Below are 20,988 nucleotides of genomic sequence, written 5' to 3'. Positions count from 1 at the left end.
ACTGAAGAGTAAACTTGATTTAAGTGGTTTACTCATTTATTCCTGAAAGATGGAACCAAAATAACATAGAAAAAAGGGGGATGGTATTCTGAGAATAGTATGTATGACAGTGTTTCAGAAAATACGTTTTTTGAAGGGCTGAAAAGAATATCATTCAAATCAATCTTGTTAAGGAATTCAAATCGACCTTGTTAAGGAAAACTTAAAAATAAAATATACAGATTCAAATTTAAGAGCCTTTATGATTCATTTGGGCAATACACATACACCCCACACATAAAAGTACACATATAATACTTGGTTGACAAGACATTTTTCAAACAGCCAAAAGAAAAACTAAGAAAGCATTTAGAGGCAAAACTGCTTATGCTACTATATAGTAAATAATTAGTATAATTTCCTTTAAAAACTTAAGTTGAAGTCAGTTATCATAGAAAGAGATATTTTAAGTTTACATGGCTTCAGTGTTTCATTGTAGAGAAGTGTCAAACTATTGTGGAAAAATCACAGGTTGATTTTTGCAACCTTTTAAGACTAGGCAAAAAAGTAGCAAAAAACAAAAACAAAAACCAGCAATGTAGACAAGCAACAAGGTAATTCAATTGGAGAATAATATTCTTAATTGTAGAAAGTCTTCCTAACAATTTTCACTTACAGCACTCAGCAAACTGCACATGCTGACAACAGATAACTAAAATGAAACTGTTAGTCTGGTTTCCTGATACGTTCCAGATAAAGTTCTCCCTGGCCTCATCTTTAGGCTGACTTCAGGTGTCTCTCTCAAGGAACAGTTTTGAAGAATGGCACCAATATAGTTGTACAGACTCAGTATAATGGTCTTTTAAAAAAGTTTTTCACCTTTTAATATTATTGATCAAAATAATAATTTCAGAACCAGCAGAAACTTTATTAATAAAAATATAAATCTAGGCACAGACCTTATACCTTTTACAAAAAAAAAAAAAACTAAAAAATGGATCATAAACCTATATGCAAAACACAAAGCTATAAAAGTTCTGGAAGACAGGAGAAAATCTAAATGACCCTGGGTATGGCAATGACTTTTTAGCTACAACACCAAAAGCATGATACATGAAAGCTGACTTCACTAAAATTAAAAATTTCTGCGTTGCAAAAGACATTATTAAGAGAATGAAAAGACAAGCCACAGACTTGGAGGAAATATTTGCAAAATGCAGGTCTGATATAGGACTTGTGTGTCCAAAATATACAAAGCACTCTTAAAACTCAATAGTAAGCTGGGCATGGAGGTGCATGCCTGTAGTTCTAGCTACTTCGGAGGCTGAGGCAGGACTGCTTGAGCCAAGGGGTTTGAGGTTACAGTGATCTATGAAAGTACCACTGCACTCCAACCTGGGTGACGTAGCGAGACCCTGCCTCTAAAAAACAAAAACACTCAACAGTAATAATAATTTTAAAATGGACAAAAGATCTGAAAAGACACCTCACCAAACATGATACACAGGCAGCAATAGGCGTATGAAAAGATGCTCAACATATGTCATTGGGGAATCACCAATTAAAACAATAATGAGATATCATTACATACCTATTAGAACAGCTAAAGTCCAAAACACTGATACCACCAAATCCTGGCAAAGGTGGGGCGCAACAGGAACTCTCATTCATTGGTGGGAAATAGAAAATGGTACTGCTGCTTTGAAAAACAGCTGTGTGGCTGGGCGCTGCTTTGAAAAACAGCTGTGTGGCTGGGCGCGGTGGCTCACGCCTGTAATCCCAGCACTTTGGGAGGCCGAGGCGGGCGGATCACGAGATCAGGAGATCAAGACCATCTTGGCTAACATGGTGAAACCCTGTCTCTACTAAAAACACAAAAAATTAGCCGGGCGCGGTGGCGGGCACCTGTAATCCCAGCTACTCAGGAGGCTGGGGCAGGAGAATGGCGTGAACCCAGGAGTGGAGCTTGCAGTGAGCCGAGATAGCGCCACTGCAGTCCAGCCTGGGCAAAAGAGCAAGACTCCGTCTCAAAAAAAAAAGAAAAAAAGCTGCGAGTTTCTTACAAAGCTAAACATAGGGTCACCTGAGATCCAGCAATCATATTCCTAAACGAGTTAAAAACTTATGCCCAGAAAAAGCCTGCACATAAATTTTTAGGACACTTTATTCATAATTGATAAAAACTGGAAGCAACTAAGATGTCCTTCAAAAGGTGAATAAGCAAACTGTGATATATCCATACAATGGATTATTTTTCAGTGATAAAAACAAATGAGCTCTCAAGCCATACATATAAAGACATAAAATAACTATAAATGCACATTGCTAAGTAAAGGAGCCAGTCTAAAAGGCAACATACTGCATGATTCCATGGTCCATGACCAAAGTTAGCAAAACCTCTCAATACCAGTTCCCTAATTAATTACTCTTCCAAAATGTAACTGTAAAAATTTACTGATCTAAAGAAGTTCTTCTAAATTCCATAACATCTATTGATATGTTGCAGCAAAAAAGGCAGACTTTTTTTTTTTTTTTTTTTTCCTAAGATAGAGTCATACTCTGTGGCCCAGACTGGAGTGCAGTGGTGCAATCTTGGCTCACCGCAACCTCCGCCTCCCGGGCTCAGGTGATTCTCCTGCCTCAGCCTCCTGAGTAGTTGGGACTAGAGGTGTGCACCATCATGCCCGGCTAATTTAGAGATGGAGTTTCACCATGTTGGCCAGGATGGTCTCGAACTTCTGACCTCAGGTGATCTGCCTCCCTCAGCCTCCCAAAGTCTGGGATTACAGGTGTGAGCCACCATGGCCAGCCAAAAGGCAGACATTATGAATATAAGAACTCTGAATTAAACAATGTGAAACTGTATCACATTTAATAAAATTTTATGTGACCAGTAATTACATTTCCTAAGCTACAGATTCGGTAAACTTTTTTTCTTTCTTCTTTTTTTTTTTTTTTTTTTTTTTGAGACAATCTCACTCTGTCACCCAGGCTAGAGTGCAGTGGAACAATCTCAGCTCACTGCAACCTCTGCCTCCTGGGTTCAAGTGATTCTCTTGCCTCAGCCTCCCGAGTAGCTGGAATTACAGGCGCCCACCACCATGCCTGGCTAATTTTTGTATTTTCAGTAGAGACGGGGTTTCACCATGTTGGCCGAGCTGGTCTCAAACTCCTGATCTCAAGTGATCGGCCTGCCTCAGTCTCCCAAAGTGCTAGGATTATAGGCATAAGCCACTGTGCCCAGCTTTGTTTTTTTTACAACGAACTTTCTAAAATGTTTTTATTATAATGTACCCTCGTCCATCCATTAATTACTTTGTGTTTTTGTAAATGATAGATAAATATGCCATACCTTTGAAAGTTCTGTGGCATTATACCATTCTTCCATTCATTCATTCCTTTATTCTTGCGTCACACATTTATTAAGTTTGTACTAGGTACCAGGCACTGTACTCAGAGGTAGAGATAAGATGATCAACAAAAACAAGCACAGTAGTTCCTCTTGTGTGCTTAAACTCTACTGAAATAAACACACTTTAATCAAATCACAGCACAACTGCAAAACTAATTTGTAACATAAGAGCAACTCAAGGTTTACGGTGCAATAGGTCTATTTACAAGAAGAGTATTTAATTAGATCAGGGACACCTCTGAGAAAATGATTATTTGAGCAAAGACCTGCAGGAAGAGGAGTCAAAGACAGGCTAGAACAATCTGGACAAAGAACACAGTAAAAGAGTGCTGCATCCATACTCACAGTCTCCCATACTCTACTAAATAAAAGTACCCATTGTTGGGCGCAGTGGCTCACACCTGTAATCCCAGCACTTTGGGAGGCCGAGGCGGGCGGATCACGAGGTCAAGAGATCAAGACCGTTCTGCCCAACATGGTGAAACCCTGTCTGTACTAAAAATACAAAAATTAGCCAGGCACGGTGGCGGGTGTCTGTAGTCCCAGCTACTCAGGAGGCTGAGGCAGGAGAATCACTTGAACCTGGGAGGGAGAGTTTGCGGTGAGCCGAGATAGCGCCACTGCACTCCAGCCTGGGCGACAAGAGCAAAAACTCCTTCTCAAAATAAATAAATAAATAAATAAAATAAAAATAAATAAAAGTACCCATCTGGCTTTTGTACCCTTTACTCTACCAAAAGTTTCTTATCAAGATCTCAATGACCTCCATGTTGCTAAATGTACTGGTCAATTATGAATCCTCATCTCATTTGACCTACAGCAACATTTAACATAACTTATTTTTCCTTCCTCCTTAATTACTTTCTTCATTTTGCTTCTAGAACACCTACTGAACAGTGGGTTTTCGTCTGTTCACTGGCTGCTCCTTCACAGTCACCTTTGCAGAGAACTCCAAATCCACCCAAACTCCATAGAATATCACTTTTGGTGATATCAACTGCTATCAAAACACTACTATAAAATCCAAAATTATATCTATTGCCAGATCTTTCTCCTCACTTCTGGACTCATTTATTCAACTGCCTCCTCTACCTCCACATCTCAATGTGAATTTCGTAGAGGCATCTCAAACTTAACATGGCCAAGCTAAAATACCAACCTTTCCTCTCTCTCCCATTCACAAATCTGCAGACTTTCCCATAACAGTAAATGGCACTTCCTCCATTCTAGTTACTCAGGTTAGAAACTTTGAAGCCATTTTTGACTCTTACTCTCACACAATCTGTCAGCAAAATCTGTTGGCTATACTATCAAAATGTATCCAGATTCTCTCACATGGATTATTACTTTAGTTTCCTAACCAGTCTCTCTGCTTCCACCCTTGCTTCCCTATGGTCTATGCTCAACACAATTTAAAACAATATTCACTTCAGGCCAGTTGCGGTGGCTTATGCCTCTAATCCCAGCACTTTGGGAGGCTGAGGCAGGAGGATCACTTGAGGCAATCACTTGAGGAGTTCAAGACCAGCCTGGACAACACAGTGAGACCCTGTCTCTACAAAAAGACAAAAATTATCTCCACTTTTATGTAATTTCAGTTAAAAAAAAAAAAAAGGAAAAAACACAAAATTAGCTGGGCTTTGTTGGCACGTGCCTGTAGTCCCAACTACCTGGGAGACTGAGGTGGGAGGATTACTTGAGCCCAGGAGTTCAAGGATGCAGTGAGCTATGACTACACTCCAGCCTGGGTGACATAGTGAGACTCTGTCTCAGGAAAAAAGAAAGAGGCCAGGCATGGTGGCTCACACCTGTAATCCAGCACTTTGCGAGGCTGAAGTGGGTGGATCACCTGAGGTCAGGAATTCAAGACCAGCCTGACCAACATGGTGAAACGCTGTCTCTACTAAAAATACAAAATTAGCCAGGTATGGTGGTGCATGCCTGTAATCCCAGCTACTTGGGAGGCCGAGGATGAAGAATCACTTAAACTTGGGAGGTGGAGGTTACAGTGAGCCAAGATTGTGCTATTGCACTCCAGCCTGGGCAACAAGAGCAAAACTCCATCTAGACAGAGAGAGAGAGAGAGAGAGAAAGAGAGAGAGAGAGAGAGAGAAAAGTAGTCATTTTTAAAAAGTCAGATCATGCCCTCATCTGCCCAAAACTCTCCAATGCTTTCCCAACCCAATTAAAAATGTTAGTCCTTTCAGTCACCTACATGTTCTCCTACCATTACTTCCCTTCTCTGAGACCTGTTATTCTCCTCTTTGTACTCTTTGTGCTCCAGCCACACTAGCCTTCTTGCTATTTCTCAAATGTGCACTCAGGCTCCTGCCCAAGGCCTTTGCACTAATTCTCTTCATTAGAATGCTATTAGCCCAGGCATCTAAATGGTTTATTCCCTCCCCTACTTCATATCTCCTCAATTGTCCCCTTCTGGATTAGGTCTTTTCTAACCACCTTATTTAAAAGTGAACCTTGTCTCTCACATCCTGGCACTCCCCATTCCCCTTCCCAGTTGTTTTATTCTCCACTGTATTTGTCATTTCATTTACTAAGTGTTTTACATATTTATTTACTATCTCTCCTCAGTAGAATGCAAGCTCTATGACGGTAGGACTTTTTATATATTGTGGTCAATGCTGTATCTTCAATGTCCTGTTATATAAAAGGGACTCAACAGAGATTTGTTGAGAAAATGCATGGGTGAAATGGAATATGAGAACCAATGACTGAAAAATGGTCTGTATGGCTGATCTGGAGAGCAGTATATGAAGTTAGTCTGAAAGAGTACCAGATGATGTCAGGCTTTATAAAGGAGTTTTGTCTTTAACAGTAGTAGGACACCATTGAATAGTTTTAACCAAGAGAAAATCTGATCAGATCTGCAGTTTCAAAAAATCATTCTGGCAGCTACAATGGAGAACTAATGGAGGAAGGCCATTGTGAATAATTGCTACTGTAGTGGTCTTGAGAGATTATCGCAGTTTGAAGACAGGTGGAGAGAAAAATATATTTGAAGGATATTTTGGGAGATAAGGTTGGCAGAACTTCATAATAATTTGTCCATAGAAGTATGAAGGGCAAGAAGAAATAAAGAATAATGTTTAGCTCTCAAATTGTCACAAGTAGATGGATAGTAGAGTCCTTTGCTTAAATAAGGAACACTGAAAAAGAATTAGATTCATAAGAGATAACTATGCATTTGGTTTTAGGTATGTTGAGTTTGAGATGCTTTTGAGATATCCAAGAAGAAATATCCAAGAGATATTGTGAAAGCTGAGAGGTGAAGCTGAATGGAGCTATTCATTTGCGAGTCATAGGTGTTGGTGAAGCCATGGGTATACATGAGATCATATTTAACTACGGCATAAAAAGGCACCCAGCCTTAAGAAACTACCCGACCCTTTATGGGCTGGATAGAGGATGAAGATCCCAAAAAGGAGATGAAAATGGAATGGTTTTTGTTTTGCTTTTCCAATCACACTCATAAGTTATTCCCTTTTTAAAATTCAGATTCAAACTAGAAGTGTTAGAATGTAACAAGGCTTTTGAAATTAGACCAATTCATCAGAACTATGCATCTATTCAAAAATAGCTCACTTACAGAAACGATGTAAAGAATTCACAATACCTGTCTCTTTGTAGCTTCAAAGTACATCAATACACAAAAAGCACCCTTCCCTTCCCACCCCACACCGCCAAGTATGCATTATTTGGCTTACCGACGTTTCCTGAAAGTACCATATCTCTCACTCTGGGCCTTAACATATGCTGTTCTTTTGGTCTTCATTTCCCCTGGGATAAAGATTTCCCTGACTTTCCAAGATTGGGCTAAGTCATCTCCTTCTAGACATCCCAGTGATATCATATATTACTGTAACTGTATGTCTAACAACTAGTTCCTCTAACTAGTAAAACTGTCTTTTTCATTGTTGTATACTCAGTGCCTAGCAAGATGAAATTTTTAGAATTTAGTGCAATGCAATTCTGCAATGTAAAGAATTAAAATCTACACCGATTATCAGTCCACTGATGGCCGTTCAAACCTCGATTTTTCTCAAATAATAACTTTTTAAAAGCAAACTAATTTTAAGCAAATGACTGAATCTCTTGAAAAAGTCGACTAAGTTTTGGAGACTTTTACGGTTTTGCTTTCTTTTTCATGCGGTATCCTTAAAGCCTGCAAGAATTCCTATCTAGGAATACTGGGGATTCTTTTAGGAGATGGATTTGACAACTTGCTTTCAAAGCCCTGCCTAGGATTTCATTTGACTGAGCAAATAAAGCCCAGAACATCCCTAAGCAAAGGCAAACAAAGGTGCAAACGCGCAGAGATCCCAAATCTACCCGCGTGTGCCCACAGAAAAGGGTGGAAGCAGAGGCTGCAGTGCGAAGCTCCAGTTTCCACAGCATCCTTCCTTCTTGGCCTTACTTAGGCCGCTCCCTGCGACCCTTGGGATCAGGATCCCAAATCCTCGCCTCACCCACCACACCCCGCGCTTGGGCAGCTGGACTAGTCTTTCCCACGCAAGTCACTGGAAAAAGTCCTTGGACTAAGGGAGGCCACCCTAGATGGCTTTGTCTCCAAAATCCCAGAGGAAATGGAGGAAGGAAAAACTCTGTCAAGGAAAGGTGACAACCCAGCTTACACTGCTTACCAAGCAGACGCTCTCAGTCAGCCCCTGCCACCGCCAACCGTTGGTTCGCGGGCACCCACAGGCAACGTCGCGGTGGCCCCTGGGGGTTGTAGTTTCTGTCGCAAACAAAACGCGCCGGCAGCATCAAAACTACATTCCCCACAAGTCAACGCGAAGACGTCCTACCGACTTAAATCTGGGGTTTGGAATAATAAAGAGGCCGTCACTACTTTTAGGGTGATCTTAAATGCAGACTCAATTTCTTCCAGGAGTCCCTTCGCGCCCTCTTTCTTTGTCGTGCTTGTTTTATGTGTGACGAAGTCTCAGTGTACTTCTACGTCTTACTTTTTCCTTCCCCTTCTCCAGGACAGACTCCAAACGTCCGGGAACGGAAACCGCCTCAGGGCGCAAGCTTAGCGCCTCCGGAGGGGCTTGGCCCAGTTCGCAGTCACGCATGCGTAGCAGCCGGCAGCGGCTGGCAGCCGCGCGCGGCGCACTTGGGGTCCGGAGGTAGCCTGCCAGAGGGCGGGGCTTTTTCCTATGGCTTTGCCTCGGCGGGTCGCGTCTGCCTGGGCGGGGAAGAAGGCGCTGGGGCCGGGGCGGCTCCCGGTTTGTGCCGGGCGGAGAAAGGGGAGGGGCTGGGGGTGAGGACCCCGTCTCCCCTCCCTGCTCCCGCCCTCTGGGCTGATCCCCACCGATGGGGCTGGGCGAAGGGCGGGCTTTGCGCCTCGGGCCCCGCCGCCCCGCCAGCTCCGCGGCCCAGCCTGGCGCTCGAGGATTGCCAGGGCCGCCCTGTGTCCTCTGGCTCGGCGGTGGTGGGCGAGGGCGCAGGGATCGGAGAAGTAGCGTCTTCCTTGGGATCCCGAATTGGCGGGGCTGGGGACGCTTTTTTTCACCGCCGCCTGCCGAGACTGCGGCTGCCCGAGACTGTAGCCCTCCGACAGCGCCCAAGCCTCCGGCCGCTGCGGCCAGTGGGCCAGGGTTCGGCGAGCATTCCCTGCCGGCGCCCGGCCGGCTGCTGAGGCGCTGGGAGGAGCTGCGGAGGGCGGGGACTGGTGTCGGAGAAGGGGCGGGGTGGGAACGCCGGAGAGAACCTGGTGGCTGCACAGACAAAAAAGCCCCGAATGGCTGGAGGGCGTTCAAGTGTTACCAGCCTTTTGGGGCAGAGCACGGATTTGACAGCTCCACAACGTGAGGATATCCACTGACCCCGCGAGACGGAGGAGAACGCTTCCCCGAAATTCTCTGCCCACCAAAGCCAGCGCTGCAAGGTTGCAACTTTCCAACTTTGTTTTTCCAGAAAGAAGACTGCCCTTTCGTGTACAAGGAGAGGGTGAGAGGGTGATCTAGCTTGTAGATCGGCTGAAGGCACCAGTGGTTCTAAATGTCACCCAGATGTGTGTTTTCATGACGATTTGATTTCTCTGATTTTATTTTTACATTTTTCATTTTAAAAATACAAAGTGATTTTTTGGGGCATGCTGAAAGGTAACTGAAGACCGCAAAGGAAAAACTATTGTCATGGCTGAAGGAGAGAATGAAGTGAGATGGGATGGACTCTGCAGTAGAGATTCAACTACTAGGGAGACAGCACTGGAAAACATTAGGCAAACCATTTTGAGGAAAACCGAGTATCTTCGTTCGGTGAAAGAAACACCTCATCGTCCATCAGACGGGCTTTCAAATACCGAGTCTTCGGATGGGTTGAATAAGCTACTTGCTCATCTGCTTATGCTTTCTAAGAGGTGTCCCTTCAAAGATGTGAGAGAGAAAAGTGAGTTTATTCTGAAGAGCATCCAGGTAAGGAAGAGCATTTTAAATACAACTATCTCCCTAGTACAGTTAAATTTTACTTGCCATTATTCACGTTGTGTTTGTTTCTATTAGGTTGTTATGTAAAGTTTGATTATGAGTTTACATCTTTAAATAGAGTGTTCTGTAAGTAAACAAGTAGTGTTTTTCTAGAGAGTTTTAGGCAGAAACTGCTTTGCTCCTGGAAGAATATATGAACACTACAGTTAATTCCAAGTAAATACTTGTTTTTCCTTGTATTTCTTTTTACATGTTGTTGGGAAATGTAGCCAGTGTGTTTTTTCACATTGTCACAGTGTTCTGAGTGGAAAGGCTCACATTTAAAAGCCTCTAAAATGATAAAGGATATTAAATGTTTCCTAGTCAGCCTGTTCAAGATAATTAGTGGAACAATTTTCTCTTATTTTTAAAAACAAAACAAACCAGGATGTGTTCTCTAAATGCAACCTCTCTTTTTTCAAGAAGAGAATTATATAAAATAATAAAAACCTATCTTAAAAGAAGCTAACATCTTCATGTTGAAAAGGTGGACCCAGGTGGGGTATTTGATAGAAACACTTTTATGGCAAATTGCTCAACCAGCTTTCTCTGTGTTTACCTGAATTGTGTTTTTCACATGTGTAGCTATTTAAGATATGAGTGCAGCAGGTTAAAAATATTATAGTTTTTCCTCCATTTCGTTCATAATTTATCCTGTTTTATTACAAGGTGTCTTAGAAGACTTTTTTTTTAAGTTTTTAGATATTGAGAATATTCAGTAACACCTTATATATGCTTGTCAATCTTTACATTTCTCAATCCACGTGTGTTGTCCAAAGTCCTGTATGAGAGGTTTTTAAAATTTAAAATATACTTGGGTAACTATGTAAGTTAAAATTGACAGTTTTTATATACTGGCTTGAATTTAGTTTAAAGCAACAGAAAAATAATATCCACAAAATGAAGACTCTATTTAAGATCTTGGGATATTTCTTCTCACTAACACTTTGGAAACAATTGTTACAATTCAGAGTTACCAGAGAGGAATTAATATACTAGGTAACTGAAGTTTACCCTTTGAAACACAAAAAGTTATTTCTCTATCTTCTAGACTGTAGTGACTATAACAACCATTTTTGTCCATAATGGGGTCATCATTATGCATATCAACTATTGTTGTGCAGCAAAGGGTGGAGGACTGACTATATGATCCATTAGTTTTTATATTTTTGTGTGTAATTTTTGTAGTTTTTCTGATCTTTCCTTTGCCGTCAGGATACTTGACTTTGGTCTCTTCCTGATCTTTCATTTTGCTGCTTAATTTATATTAGAATGGGAAACCAGATAACCAGTCGTGTTAAGAGTTATATTGAAAATAAAAGTAAGCAGGCTCTGGGGAGCATAGTATCAAAGGATTTCAATATAATGATAAATAAATGGGTACTGGAGTCAGAGTTGGGCTCAAATTCCACTCCTTTACTAATGTCCTTGCCTGTAACCTTGGGCAAATTCCTTGACCTTTCTTAGCTTGGATTTCCACATCTGTAAAATGGGAATAACAACACAGAGCTCTTGTGGGAATTAAATGAGATGTAAAGTACTCTGGTATATATTAGTAGATGTTCCTCTCCCTTTCATAAGTGGAATACGTAGACTATGCGATATATATTTCAAGACTCTTTCATCCTGCAAAAGGACTCAAGAATTTCCTGGGAAGTTTCCCTATAGACTTATACTCCTTTTTTCCATCTCTGCATCTATTGTACAATTATAACAGGCAATTTACTTACATTGTGTTATAAGCACATGCTTAAGTGTCTGTCTCCCATAGGAAGGCTGTGAGTTCTTAAGAGTACTGGCTGGGACCTGGAAGCTACTAAATAAATATCCAGTGGATGAACAAATTTATTCTTTCTTTCTTTCTGTTTTTCATCAGTAGTCTGAATAGATGAAGTTTTCAGTTTAGGGAGTTTCCACCCCAGCATCATTCATTTATGCTTGCAGTTATGCAACAAATGTTTATTGAACTCCTGCTGAATGTCATTCTGAGAACTGAGGACCAGTGGTAACAATTTTGACATCATACCAAAGGGAAACAGACCATAAAGAAGTAAACAAATATAAAATTTAATTTTAGATAGTAAGGGAAAGCTTTCCTGAGGCAATGACATTTAAGCAGAGACATGATAAATGAATAAATATTATCCATGTAAAGGTGAGATTTGTGAGGGGACATTCCGGACATAGGGAACGGTATGTATGAAGGCCTCATGACAAGGAGAGCAGATGAGTTCTAGGAGCTGAAAGTAATGCAATATGGCTGGGGCAGACAGTTTGAGGGTGGCGTGAATAGCTTAAGAAGACATACTCTGGAGTTTGGCAGACCTGGCTCTGATACTGTCATGTGTCACTTAATGACGGTGATACACTCTGAGAAATGCATCGTTAGGTGGTATCATATTTGTGTGAACATCATAGGGTGAAATCACACAAACCTAGATACTACACACCTAGGCTATGTGGTATATAGCCTGTTGTTTCTAGGCTACAAACCCGTACAGCGTGTCACTGTACTGAATACACTTTGGCAATTGTAATGCAATGGTAAGTGTTTGTGTATCTAAACTTAGAAAAGGTAGAGTAATAATATAGAATTACAATTGACCCTTGAACAGCATAGGTTTGAACTGCGTGAGTCCACTTATAGGAAGATTATTTTTTCAATAGAAGTTATACTAAGTTGGGTGGAGTGGCTCACACCTATAATCCCAGCACTTTGGAAGGCTGAGGTGGAAAGATCTCCTGAGGTCAGGAGTTGGAGACCAGCCTGAACAACATAGCAAGACCCATCTCTACAAAAAGTTAAGAAAAAAAAATTAGCTGGGTGCAGTGGAGCACACCTGTAGTACCAGCTACTCAGGAGGCTAAGGCAGGAGGATCGCTTGAGCCCAAGAGTTCGAGGTTGCAGTGAGCTGTGATTGTCTCATTGCCCTCTAGCCCTCTAGTGACAGATCAAAACCCTGTTTCAAACAAACAAACAAAAGTTACACTTGAGTGTGCCTGCCTCTTCTGCCTCTCCTTCCGCCTATTCCACCTCTGTCACCCCTGAGATAACAAGACCAACCCTTCCTCTTGATCCTCCTCCTCAGTGTACTCAGAGTGAAGACCATAAGAATGAAGATCTTATAATGATTCACGTCCACTTAATGAATGGTAAATATATGATCTCTTCATTATGATTTTCTTAATAACATTTTCTTTTCTCTAGCTTATTTTATTGTAAGAATACAGTATATAATATGTATAACATACAAAATGTTTGTTAATTGACTGTTTATATTATCAGTAAGGTTTCCAGTCAACAGTAGGCTATTGTTGGCTAAGTTTGGAGGGAGTCAAAAGTTAAACACAGATTTTCAACTGTGTGGAGGGTTGGCCCCCTAACCCCCTTGTTGTTCAAGGGTCAAGTGTGTAATCTTATGAGGTCACTGTTGCATATGGGGGTCTGTCATCAGCTGAAATGTTACGCAGTGTGGGACTGTACTTTATTAGCTCTACAACTTTGAATAAGTTACATAATCTCTCCTTGATTCAGTTTCCTCATCTGCAAAATGAGCATGATGCTTATGGTTCCTGCCTCACAATGTTGCTGTGAGAATAAAATAAATGATGTTTGCAAAGCATAGCACAGTGCCTAGCATATAAGAAATGCTCAGTTAATGTTAGGTATGCCTGCTATTACTAGGCAGAAACCAGATCCCAGAGGGGCTTATAGGCTATTTAAGGGTTGTGGACTTTATCATAGAAATAATGGAAGCCACTGGGGGATTTTGAGCAAGGTAGTGTAGTGATTGATAGTGTGTCAGAAGGATCACTCTAGAGAATGGATTTCCATGGTCAAAAGTGGATGTGTGACATCAATTAGGAGGTTGTCCTACTAGCCTATGACAAAAGTGATGGTGGACTAGGATGTGAGGTAGGGCAGGAGGGAGTGGAAAAAATTAAAATGGGTCTGGTAGATATCAAGGAGTTAGAAACCACAGGATATAGTATTTAGTTGGATTTAGAAGATGAGGAAAATAACAAAATTAAGCATGGCTCTATTAAAGTTTTTGGCTTGAGGTACTTGGTGAATTGTGCAATTGTTTTCTGAGACAAAGGAGTGGCAGGGGGTCAATTTAGGGGAAAAATGACTGCTGTTTTAGACATGTTGAGTTTAAGTTGCCTATGAGACATCCAAGTAGAAATAGCTCCTAAATGAATTTCTGCCCCTGATACCACTGTTCTAGTTCTGTCACTGCTATGTCTCCTTCTCCAGATTAAACTCGCCCTCCACTTTTATATCTATCCTTCACATAGCTGTAGAGCCATTTATCTAAAATGAAAATCTATGTAACTTTACTGGCAAAAGCCCTTTAGAATACAATTGAATTTAAACTTCTTAATGTCACATAGTACGCAGCATTATCTGGCTTTCACTTACCTCTCCAGCTTCACTGCCTACCATTTTAGCATCAGCCTCACATGAGAAAGCAAATATTAATTCAAATGTAGCACTCCATAATGCTTTCTGTTATTCATTAGTAAAGCAGCAAAAGCTGTGGTGCATATGCAATTTCTGCAGCTGCTCCTGAAAGCCCTTAATTGCTATAGGTCAGCTCAGAGGGCTATAGTTGGCAAGGGAGAAATGATGACAAGGTGGTAGAATGAATTCAATTCCAAGTAGCTAAATCTGTTAAAAAAAAAAAAAATGGACACATTGGGAGATAGCATCTTTTGTTTATACCCCGGTTGTCAATTTATTGATTCCACATCAGCATGTTTAAATGTATTCACATTTTTGAGAAATATTCTGGGCCAGGCAGGCACTGTACTTGGGACTTGAAGATCAATAAGAGTTGTTTCCTGCTTTTGAAGAAGGTTTTCTATTCTCATCCAAGGCTTTATACTGGGTTTTTAAAGAAACTTTAAAAAGAAGAATTACACCTTTTGATACTCTTGATTCTCTAAACAAAGGAATGGGAGTATTAATACTGGCCCACTTTACTAATATAGTCTACTGGTGAACTATAGTCTTGATGATACATGTAATTAAGGAGGAAAATATGAGAGCACATATGTATCAAAAGATTTTGAGGCCTATCCAGAATAGCCAAGTACTTTTCCAAGAATGGTCATTTGGTCATTTTCATAAGTTTGCCAGCAATCAATATTGTCTGAAAATAAATTGGCTTAATATAGAAAATTTAGAATAAGCAACAAAATACTTATCTTTGGTAAGTGGGGTGGTGGAGGCTTTCATTTAGTAAAGTGATTATTACCCGCCCACCTCCAGGAGAAATGAAACTTTCATTGTTGGGTAGGATGCACATTTATAGCTGTTAGAGTTACAGTTGGAGTTGCAGTATCTAGTTGCTATCCAATTGAGTAATAAATAGATTGAAAATTTAACAATAAGTTTATTATTTCACATAATAAGTCTGGAGGTTGGCAGTTCCAAGCTTGATTGATTCATTGGCTCAACTACATTACTTGTCTGCTTTCTTTTTTTTGTTCTCCTTCCTCAGCATAGCAAATGATGTCTCCATTCCTACAGCATGCTATTCCAGGCACCATGTGCAGACATGACTATCTGCAGCTAAGAAGAAAAGAGTTTCTTCCCACGTCTCTCTCTCTCGGGGAAGAAAAGCTTTCCCAGAAACCCTCTAGCAGACTTCCTCTCAGTTTCTATTGACTGGGATTGGGTCACATTCCCTTTTCTAAGCCAGTCATTGATGAGGAAATTGGGCATTTCTATTTTTGGTTTGGACTAATCAGCATTCGGCCCCTAAGGACTAGGAGACCCCCCCCCCCCTTCACTTGAACAGAAAATTTCTCGATGAGGAGAAGCAGGACAGAAGGCAGTCAGGCCTAATTAGAGGCTTCCATTAAAACTGCATGTGTATGTAACTAGATAATATATCACTTGGTCTATTTATAATTTGGATCTGATTAGATTAGAAGCATACTTAATTCATTTATAGTGGGGCTATAAAATATAACAGATTGGAGACATTCTAGAAGCAGATTTGGTCTTTTTAAATGATTGTTTTGTTTTGATTTTTTTTTAACTGCCATTTAGTGAGAGCCAAAAGTCTAAGGTAGTGCATGTCAAACATTCACTGCTGACTCTTAGATATCACAGCAAATAGGAGAGTCCTCTTTCAATATTTACACTAAGCTTCTCTCTTCCATACCGCTATTTTCTGGCCTTTCTTATTTTATTGATACATTGTGAACTCGGTCCCTTTCCCTCAGAAAGCCTTGTGGCTTACTTCTCATTGCCTCCTCTCATTCCTGTCTTTGACCACTTTCCTTCCTTGCTTTTGAGGCTCAGAGAATATTTATTCTCAGGTTTTCTATCCTTCTTTGGATAAAGAATGTGAAGAAATTGAAGGCAAATCTTTAACTTTTTTTTCTTTCTAAATTGTTTGAAGACAGAGCCAGTTTTTTTTTTAACTTTCTGACTTATAGGAGGAATCATATCTGTACTATCTATACTCAGTATCTTCTTTATAATATATAAATACATCCTGTCCTATGTTTTGACTCTTCAGAAAGATCAAAATTAACAACCATACTCTTTATGTTTTCAGATTTCATCTATTTTATTTATTTTTGTTTATTTATTTATTTTGAGATGCTGTCTTGCTCTGTTGCCCAGGCTGTAGTGCATTGGCGCAGTCTTGGCTCACTGCAACCTCTGCCTCCTGGGTTCAAGCGATTCTCCTGCCTCAGCCTCCTGAGTAGCTGGGATTAGAGGTGGGTGCCACCACGCCCAGCTAATTTTTCTATTTTTAGTGGAGACAGGGTTTCACCATGTTGGCCAGGTTGGTTGAACTCCTGACCTTGTGATCTACCCACCTCAGCCTCCCAAAGTGCTGGGATTATGGGCCCACTGTGCCCAGCCTGATTTCATCTATTTTATTCCTGTTGCAGTGCCCCCAATGGCCTCTAACATGAAAAAAACTGATTCATTTAAAAAATATTTTTCTAACATAGTTATTTTGTTTACAAATGGGATATAGTATTTTGTACAAAGATGTTAAACACTTGCATAGTAAATTTTACTTTAAGGTCATGGGTTGTTCATGACATCATGAAGGATCCTCTAAAACAATGGCTTAATTAGAATTTTTTCTCATTTTCAACACTTTGTGTCCTTAAAGTGCTGTATGTGCAGACCATTCATGAAGTAAAAGAATTAGAAAGTAGGTGTGCTGTTGTCTTTGTTTAGAGTTATATTTATTTTTCTTTTGATAAGCCATTAGAAATTTGCGAAATATCTTTTTATCATTTGAATAGGTAATTAATAATTCAAACTGCTAACTTAAGGATTGTTGAAACTTTGGTCTGACAGAAAGTAGCTGTGGAATCTTGGGTATAATAAAGGATTTTTGTTGTTTTTTGAGATGGAGTCTCACTCTGTTGCCCAGGCTGGAGTGCAGTGGCATGATCTTGGCTGTCTGCAACCTCCACCTCCCGGGTTCAAGTAGTTCTCCCTGCCTCAGCCTCCCGAGTAGCTGGGATTACAGGTATGCACCACCACACCCAGCTAGTTTTTAGTAGAGATGGAGTTTCACCATGTTGGCCAGGCTGGTCTTGAACTCCTGATCTTAAGTGATCTGCCTGCCTTGGCTTCCCAAAGTGCTGGGATTGCAGGTGTGAGCCACCGCACTCGGCCTAATACAGGATTCTTAATCACTTAAAATTTTAATAAAATGGGCACTACTTCGGGTTATGTATTAATCATGAAGAATTTTCTAACTTAAAAATAGGCAGTGTTTATGTTGTAGCAAATTAGCATGGACTGGAAGGAACCATAGACATGAGAAAAATCTTAGAATTTGTGGAAGAACAGAGTTGATGCTGGTCAGGGAGGGCAGCATGCTTAAAGTGCTTAGAAGGATGAAAGTGCTGCTGGAAGTACATCAGCACCAAGCAAGCTTTGCCACCAGTTCTAATCTCTACTTTGTCAGAATTTCTCAAATCAGTTTATTTTTTCACACCATGGTAAAATATCTAAATTTTTAAATAGAAGTCAGTGGAAAATAGGATTTACTTTGACACATTGTTTCTAGCTCACATTTACTACATTAAGTGAGAAAGATTTGAAATGACCTTAAAGAAATTACTTAGTACTTTAATTAGGCTGGCAGAATATACTCAGGAAATCAGATTTCAGGGATTCTTCAGAATATTTGGTGATTGTATTTCTTTGTGTGTGTGTGTGCGTGTGTGTGTGACGGAGTCTCACTCTGTCGCCTAGGCTGGAGTGCAGTGGCGCGATGTCGGCTCACTGCAAGCTCCGCCTCCTGGGTTCACGCCATTCTCCTGCCTCAGCCTCCCAAGCAGCTGGGACTGCAGGCGCCCGCCACCACACCCAGCTAATTTTTTGTATCTGTAGTAGAGACGGGATTTCACCGTGATAGCCAGGATGGTCTTGATCGCCTCACCTTGTGATCCGCCTGCCTCGGCTTCCCAAAGTGCTGGGATTACAGGCATAAGCCACCGCGCCTGGCCGGTGATTGTATTTCTAGGGGCATTGACACACTAGAAATTTAGGTATGAAAACCTCTGCTAGATAGTCACACTATGGGAACATTATTTTTATGCTTGTTTTTTTTTTTTTCCTGTTGGTTGCTACACGGAGTTAAGCCGGTGTCAATAAAGATACATGTACCATAAAGTTACTGTATAAAAGAAAAAAAAAAAAACTTTAAAAGATGCTTGTTTTTTTAAAAGTGCTTTTTTCACTGGAGATACTTTGAGAGTTTCTGTAGGATGATTATTAGGAGCATTTATTAGATTTTCCCAGTTGGTATTTTAAAATCTGTCTATTACAAGTAGACTCACAGTTTGTGGCACATTTTTCAAATAAATAGATTAAAAACAACCTTTAGTTTGTAACAAAAAAATTCATGTTAAATTTGGCAACATAATAATTATCTGTCTTCTCATGTTCTAATGTCTTTTATGTAAAGAAATCTGATAGATTGTAATGAAATAGGGAATTACCTTGGAAAAACTAGATACTTTTAGCTTTATATTTTACATAAATATTACCTTATTTTTAATTTTAAAAGTTAGAGGTCTTCTTAGAATTATAAATTCTTTTATTTATTATAAAATCACCTTAGGACAATTCCTAAGCTTTTATTTATTTTTTGTTTGTTTTGTTTTCTTTTGTTTTGTTTTTGTTTTGAGACCGACTTTCGCTCTTGTTGCCCAGGCTGGAGTGCAATGGCGTGATTTCAGCTCACTGCAGCCTCCCCCTCAGGGTTCAAACGATTCTCCTGCCTCAGCCTCCCAAGTGGCTGGGAATACAGGCGCCCGCCACGATGCCCGGCTATATTTTTAGTAGAGATGGGGTTTCACCTTGTTGGCCAGGCTGATTTCTAACCCCTGACGTCAAGTGAACCGCCTGCCTCAGCCTCCCAAGTGCTAGTATTACAGGCGTGAGCCACTGTGCCCGGCCTCATTCCTAAGCTTTTAAACAATACTAAAGGGAAAAAAATTTATGACATGAGCTTTGTGGTTTATATTACCCAAATAAACTTTAATATGTATATATAATCATTTATTGAATATACATATTCATTTAGTGAATAGTATTAATTTAGTATTTTAACTTAAAAGTTGTTTAAATTGACAAACTGACAAATATATATGCCTTGAAAAATTAACCATACGGCTAGGATAATTTATTACTTTTATTGTAATATTCAGTAAAGTCTAATTAGAATCTTAGTTTACCTTACTAAAAGTGAGCATTTACTGTTTTGATACCTCTGTGTTTGACAAGCACTGCACACTTGTCTTTAAATTTTACATGATTTCATTTTCTAGCTAGTTGGCAGGTGTTAGCTGTCTATAATTATAACTGAGTAATTTTTCAAATGCTATTCATAGCCTAAACACAGCAAGAAATTCTTCCAATCATGTGATAAAAACTGAGCCTTGCAAAATAGTGGTAGAGTGATATGTTCAATGGTACCGAAGGACATATTTAAGAGAAGCCTCTCAAAAGTAAAAAGTAGTTTAAATGTCAGGGAGACAGGTTTTCTCACAGTGTAAGATCTCTCAAAGTCATTGATAGTGATTATACCTCAAATTAAGATGTATCTACTTTCTCATTGAACAAATTAAGGTATACATTGACTGACTTAGATTATAACATATGACCTTTGTTGATGACAGTCATTCTGAGTGTGAAAAATTGAAATTTTATTGAGGCAATGTAAATTTTACCATTGAACCTAAGGAATCATTTCTTCTCATTTCATTCATTAGATTTGTGTACGTGTGTGTATCTACTATCTGCCAAACCCTATGCTTATCTATTTTTTGACATGGGAAAGAAAAGGCTATATATTTCACTCAAGTTTAATAAAGGTTATACTTTAAAAAACGAAAGAAACTTTTTATTTCTGGTTTACTTTATTTCCTAACCATCTATTCTAAGTATTCAGAGTCTTACTTTGACTAGAGATGTTACTTCAGAATGGTATAAAGATCATGTTGAGTTTTCTTACCGGCCATGTGCTCATGAGTAAATTAACCTCTACAGTCTCAGTTTCCTCATCTAGTAATTAACATTTTATTATCTCCCTTGTGGTGTGGTTCTAAAAATTAAGAGATGACATTGGTAAACCATTTTGTAAACTTTAGTATACTGTACAAATTTAACTATGAATAAACTCTTTGAACCTTTGTTTACTTATCTGTAAAATGAGAATAATAATACTTCATACAATGGGTTTGAGAATTATTTGAAAGCGTAAAGCATGTAGAAGTAAGCCTAACACATAGTAAGTGCACAACAAATATCGGTGATGATTGTGATGGTGATGATAATGATGCATTTGATCTAGGTCTTCCATCTAATGAGTCAAACTTGAAACTGCCATTAGTTTAGAAATGGATAGGCTTGATTTTTATGTGATTGACTTTCATACATCCCGCACTTCATCCACATGTATTGAAAATCCCTAATTGCCTTTTGTACATTAAATTCCATTTTAATACATCGTGTCATAGGGTACCACTGCCCCAGTGTAAGTGTTAGTAGTTGCCCAAAGTGACAGCAGATCTGGAGCAACCAGCCCTTCATTGGAGTCCGGCATCATT

The 20,988-nt window shown here is 39.8% G+C and overlaps 2 protein-coding genes across 10 annotated transcripts in view; one reads left to right on the top strand and one right to left on the bottom strand.

Annotated features, from left to right (window-relative positions):
- CEP57L1 (centrosomal protein 57 like 1) overlaps positions 1-8,517 on the bottom strand; it is a 73,750-nt gene extending 65,233 nt beyond the window's left edge. For 3 of the 9 annotated variants that reach the window (XM_054557976.2, XM_002817222.6, XM_054557978.2), the window contains exon 1: positions 8,050-8,218. Coding sequence is in view for 4 of the 9 variants with exons in the window: in XM_054557973.2 (XP_054413948.2) it covers positions 8,374-8,484 (111 nt within the window). In the remaining 5 variants the exon portion in view is untranslated. Of the gene's footprint in view, positions 1-3,331; positions 3,427-7,113; positions 8,024-8,049; positions 8,219-8,373 lie in introns of those variants that run through there. The other 6 variants (XM_063724934.1, XM_063724937.1, XM_054557973.2 and 3 more) reach the window with 5 other exon arrangements.
- Positions 8,518-9,133: 616 nt separating this feature from the next.
- SESN1 (sestrin 1) overlaps positions 9,134-20,988 on the top strand; it is a 105,490-nt gene continuing 93,635 nt past the window's right edge. The window contains 1 exon segment of the mRNA NM_001133666.2: positions 9,134-9,828. Coding sequence (NP_001127138.1) covers positions 9,550-9,828 — 279 coding nt within the window. The 5' untranslated portion in view covers positions 9,134-9,549.

The sequence above is a fragment of the Pongo abelii genome, chromosome 5, assembly GCF_028885655.2.
Source record: "Pongo abelii isolate AG06213 chromosome 5, NHGRI_mPonAbe1-v2.0_pri, whole genome shotgun sequence".
Taxonomy (NCBI): Eukaryota; Metazoa; Chordata; class Mammalia; order Primates; family Hominidae; genus Pongo; species Pongo abelii.
Note: the sequence above shows the minus strand (reverse complement) of the source record. Positions and strands in the feature narration are given on the sequence as shown.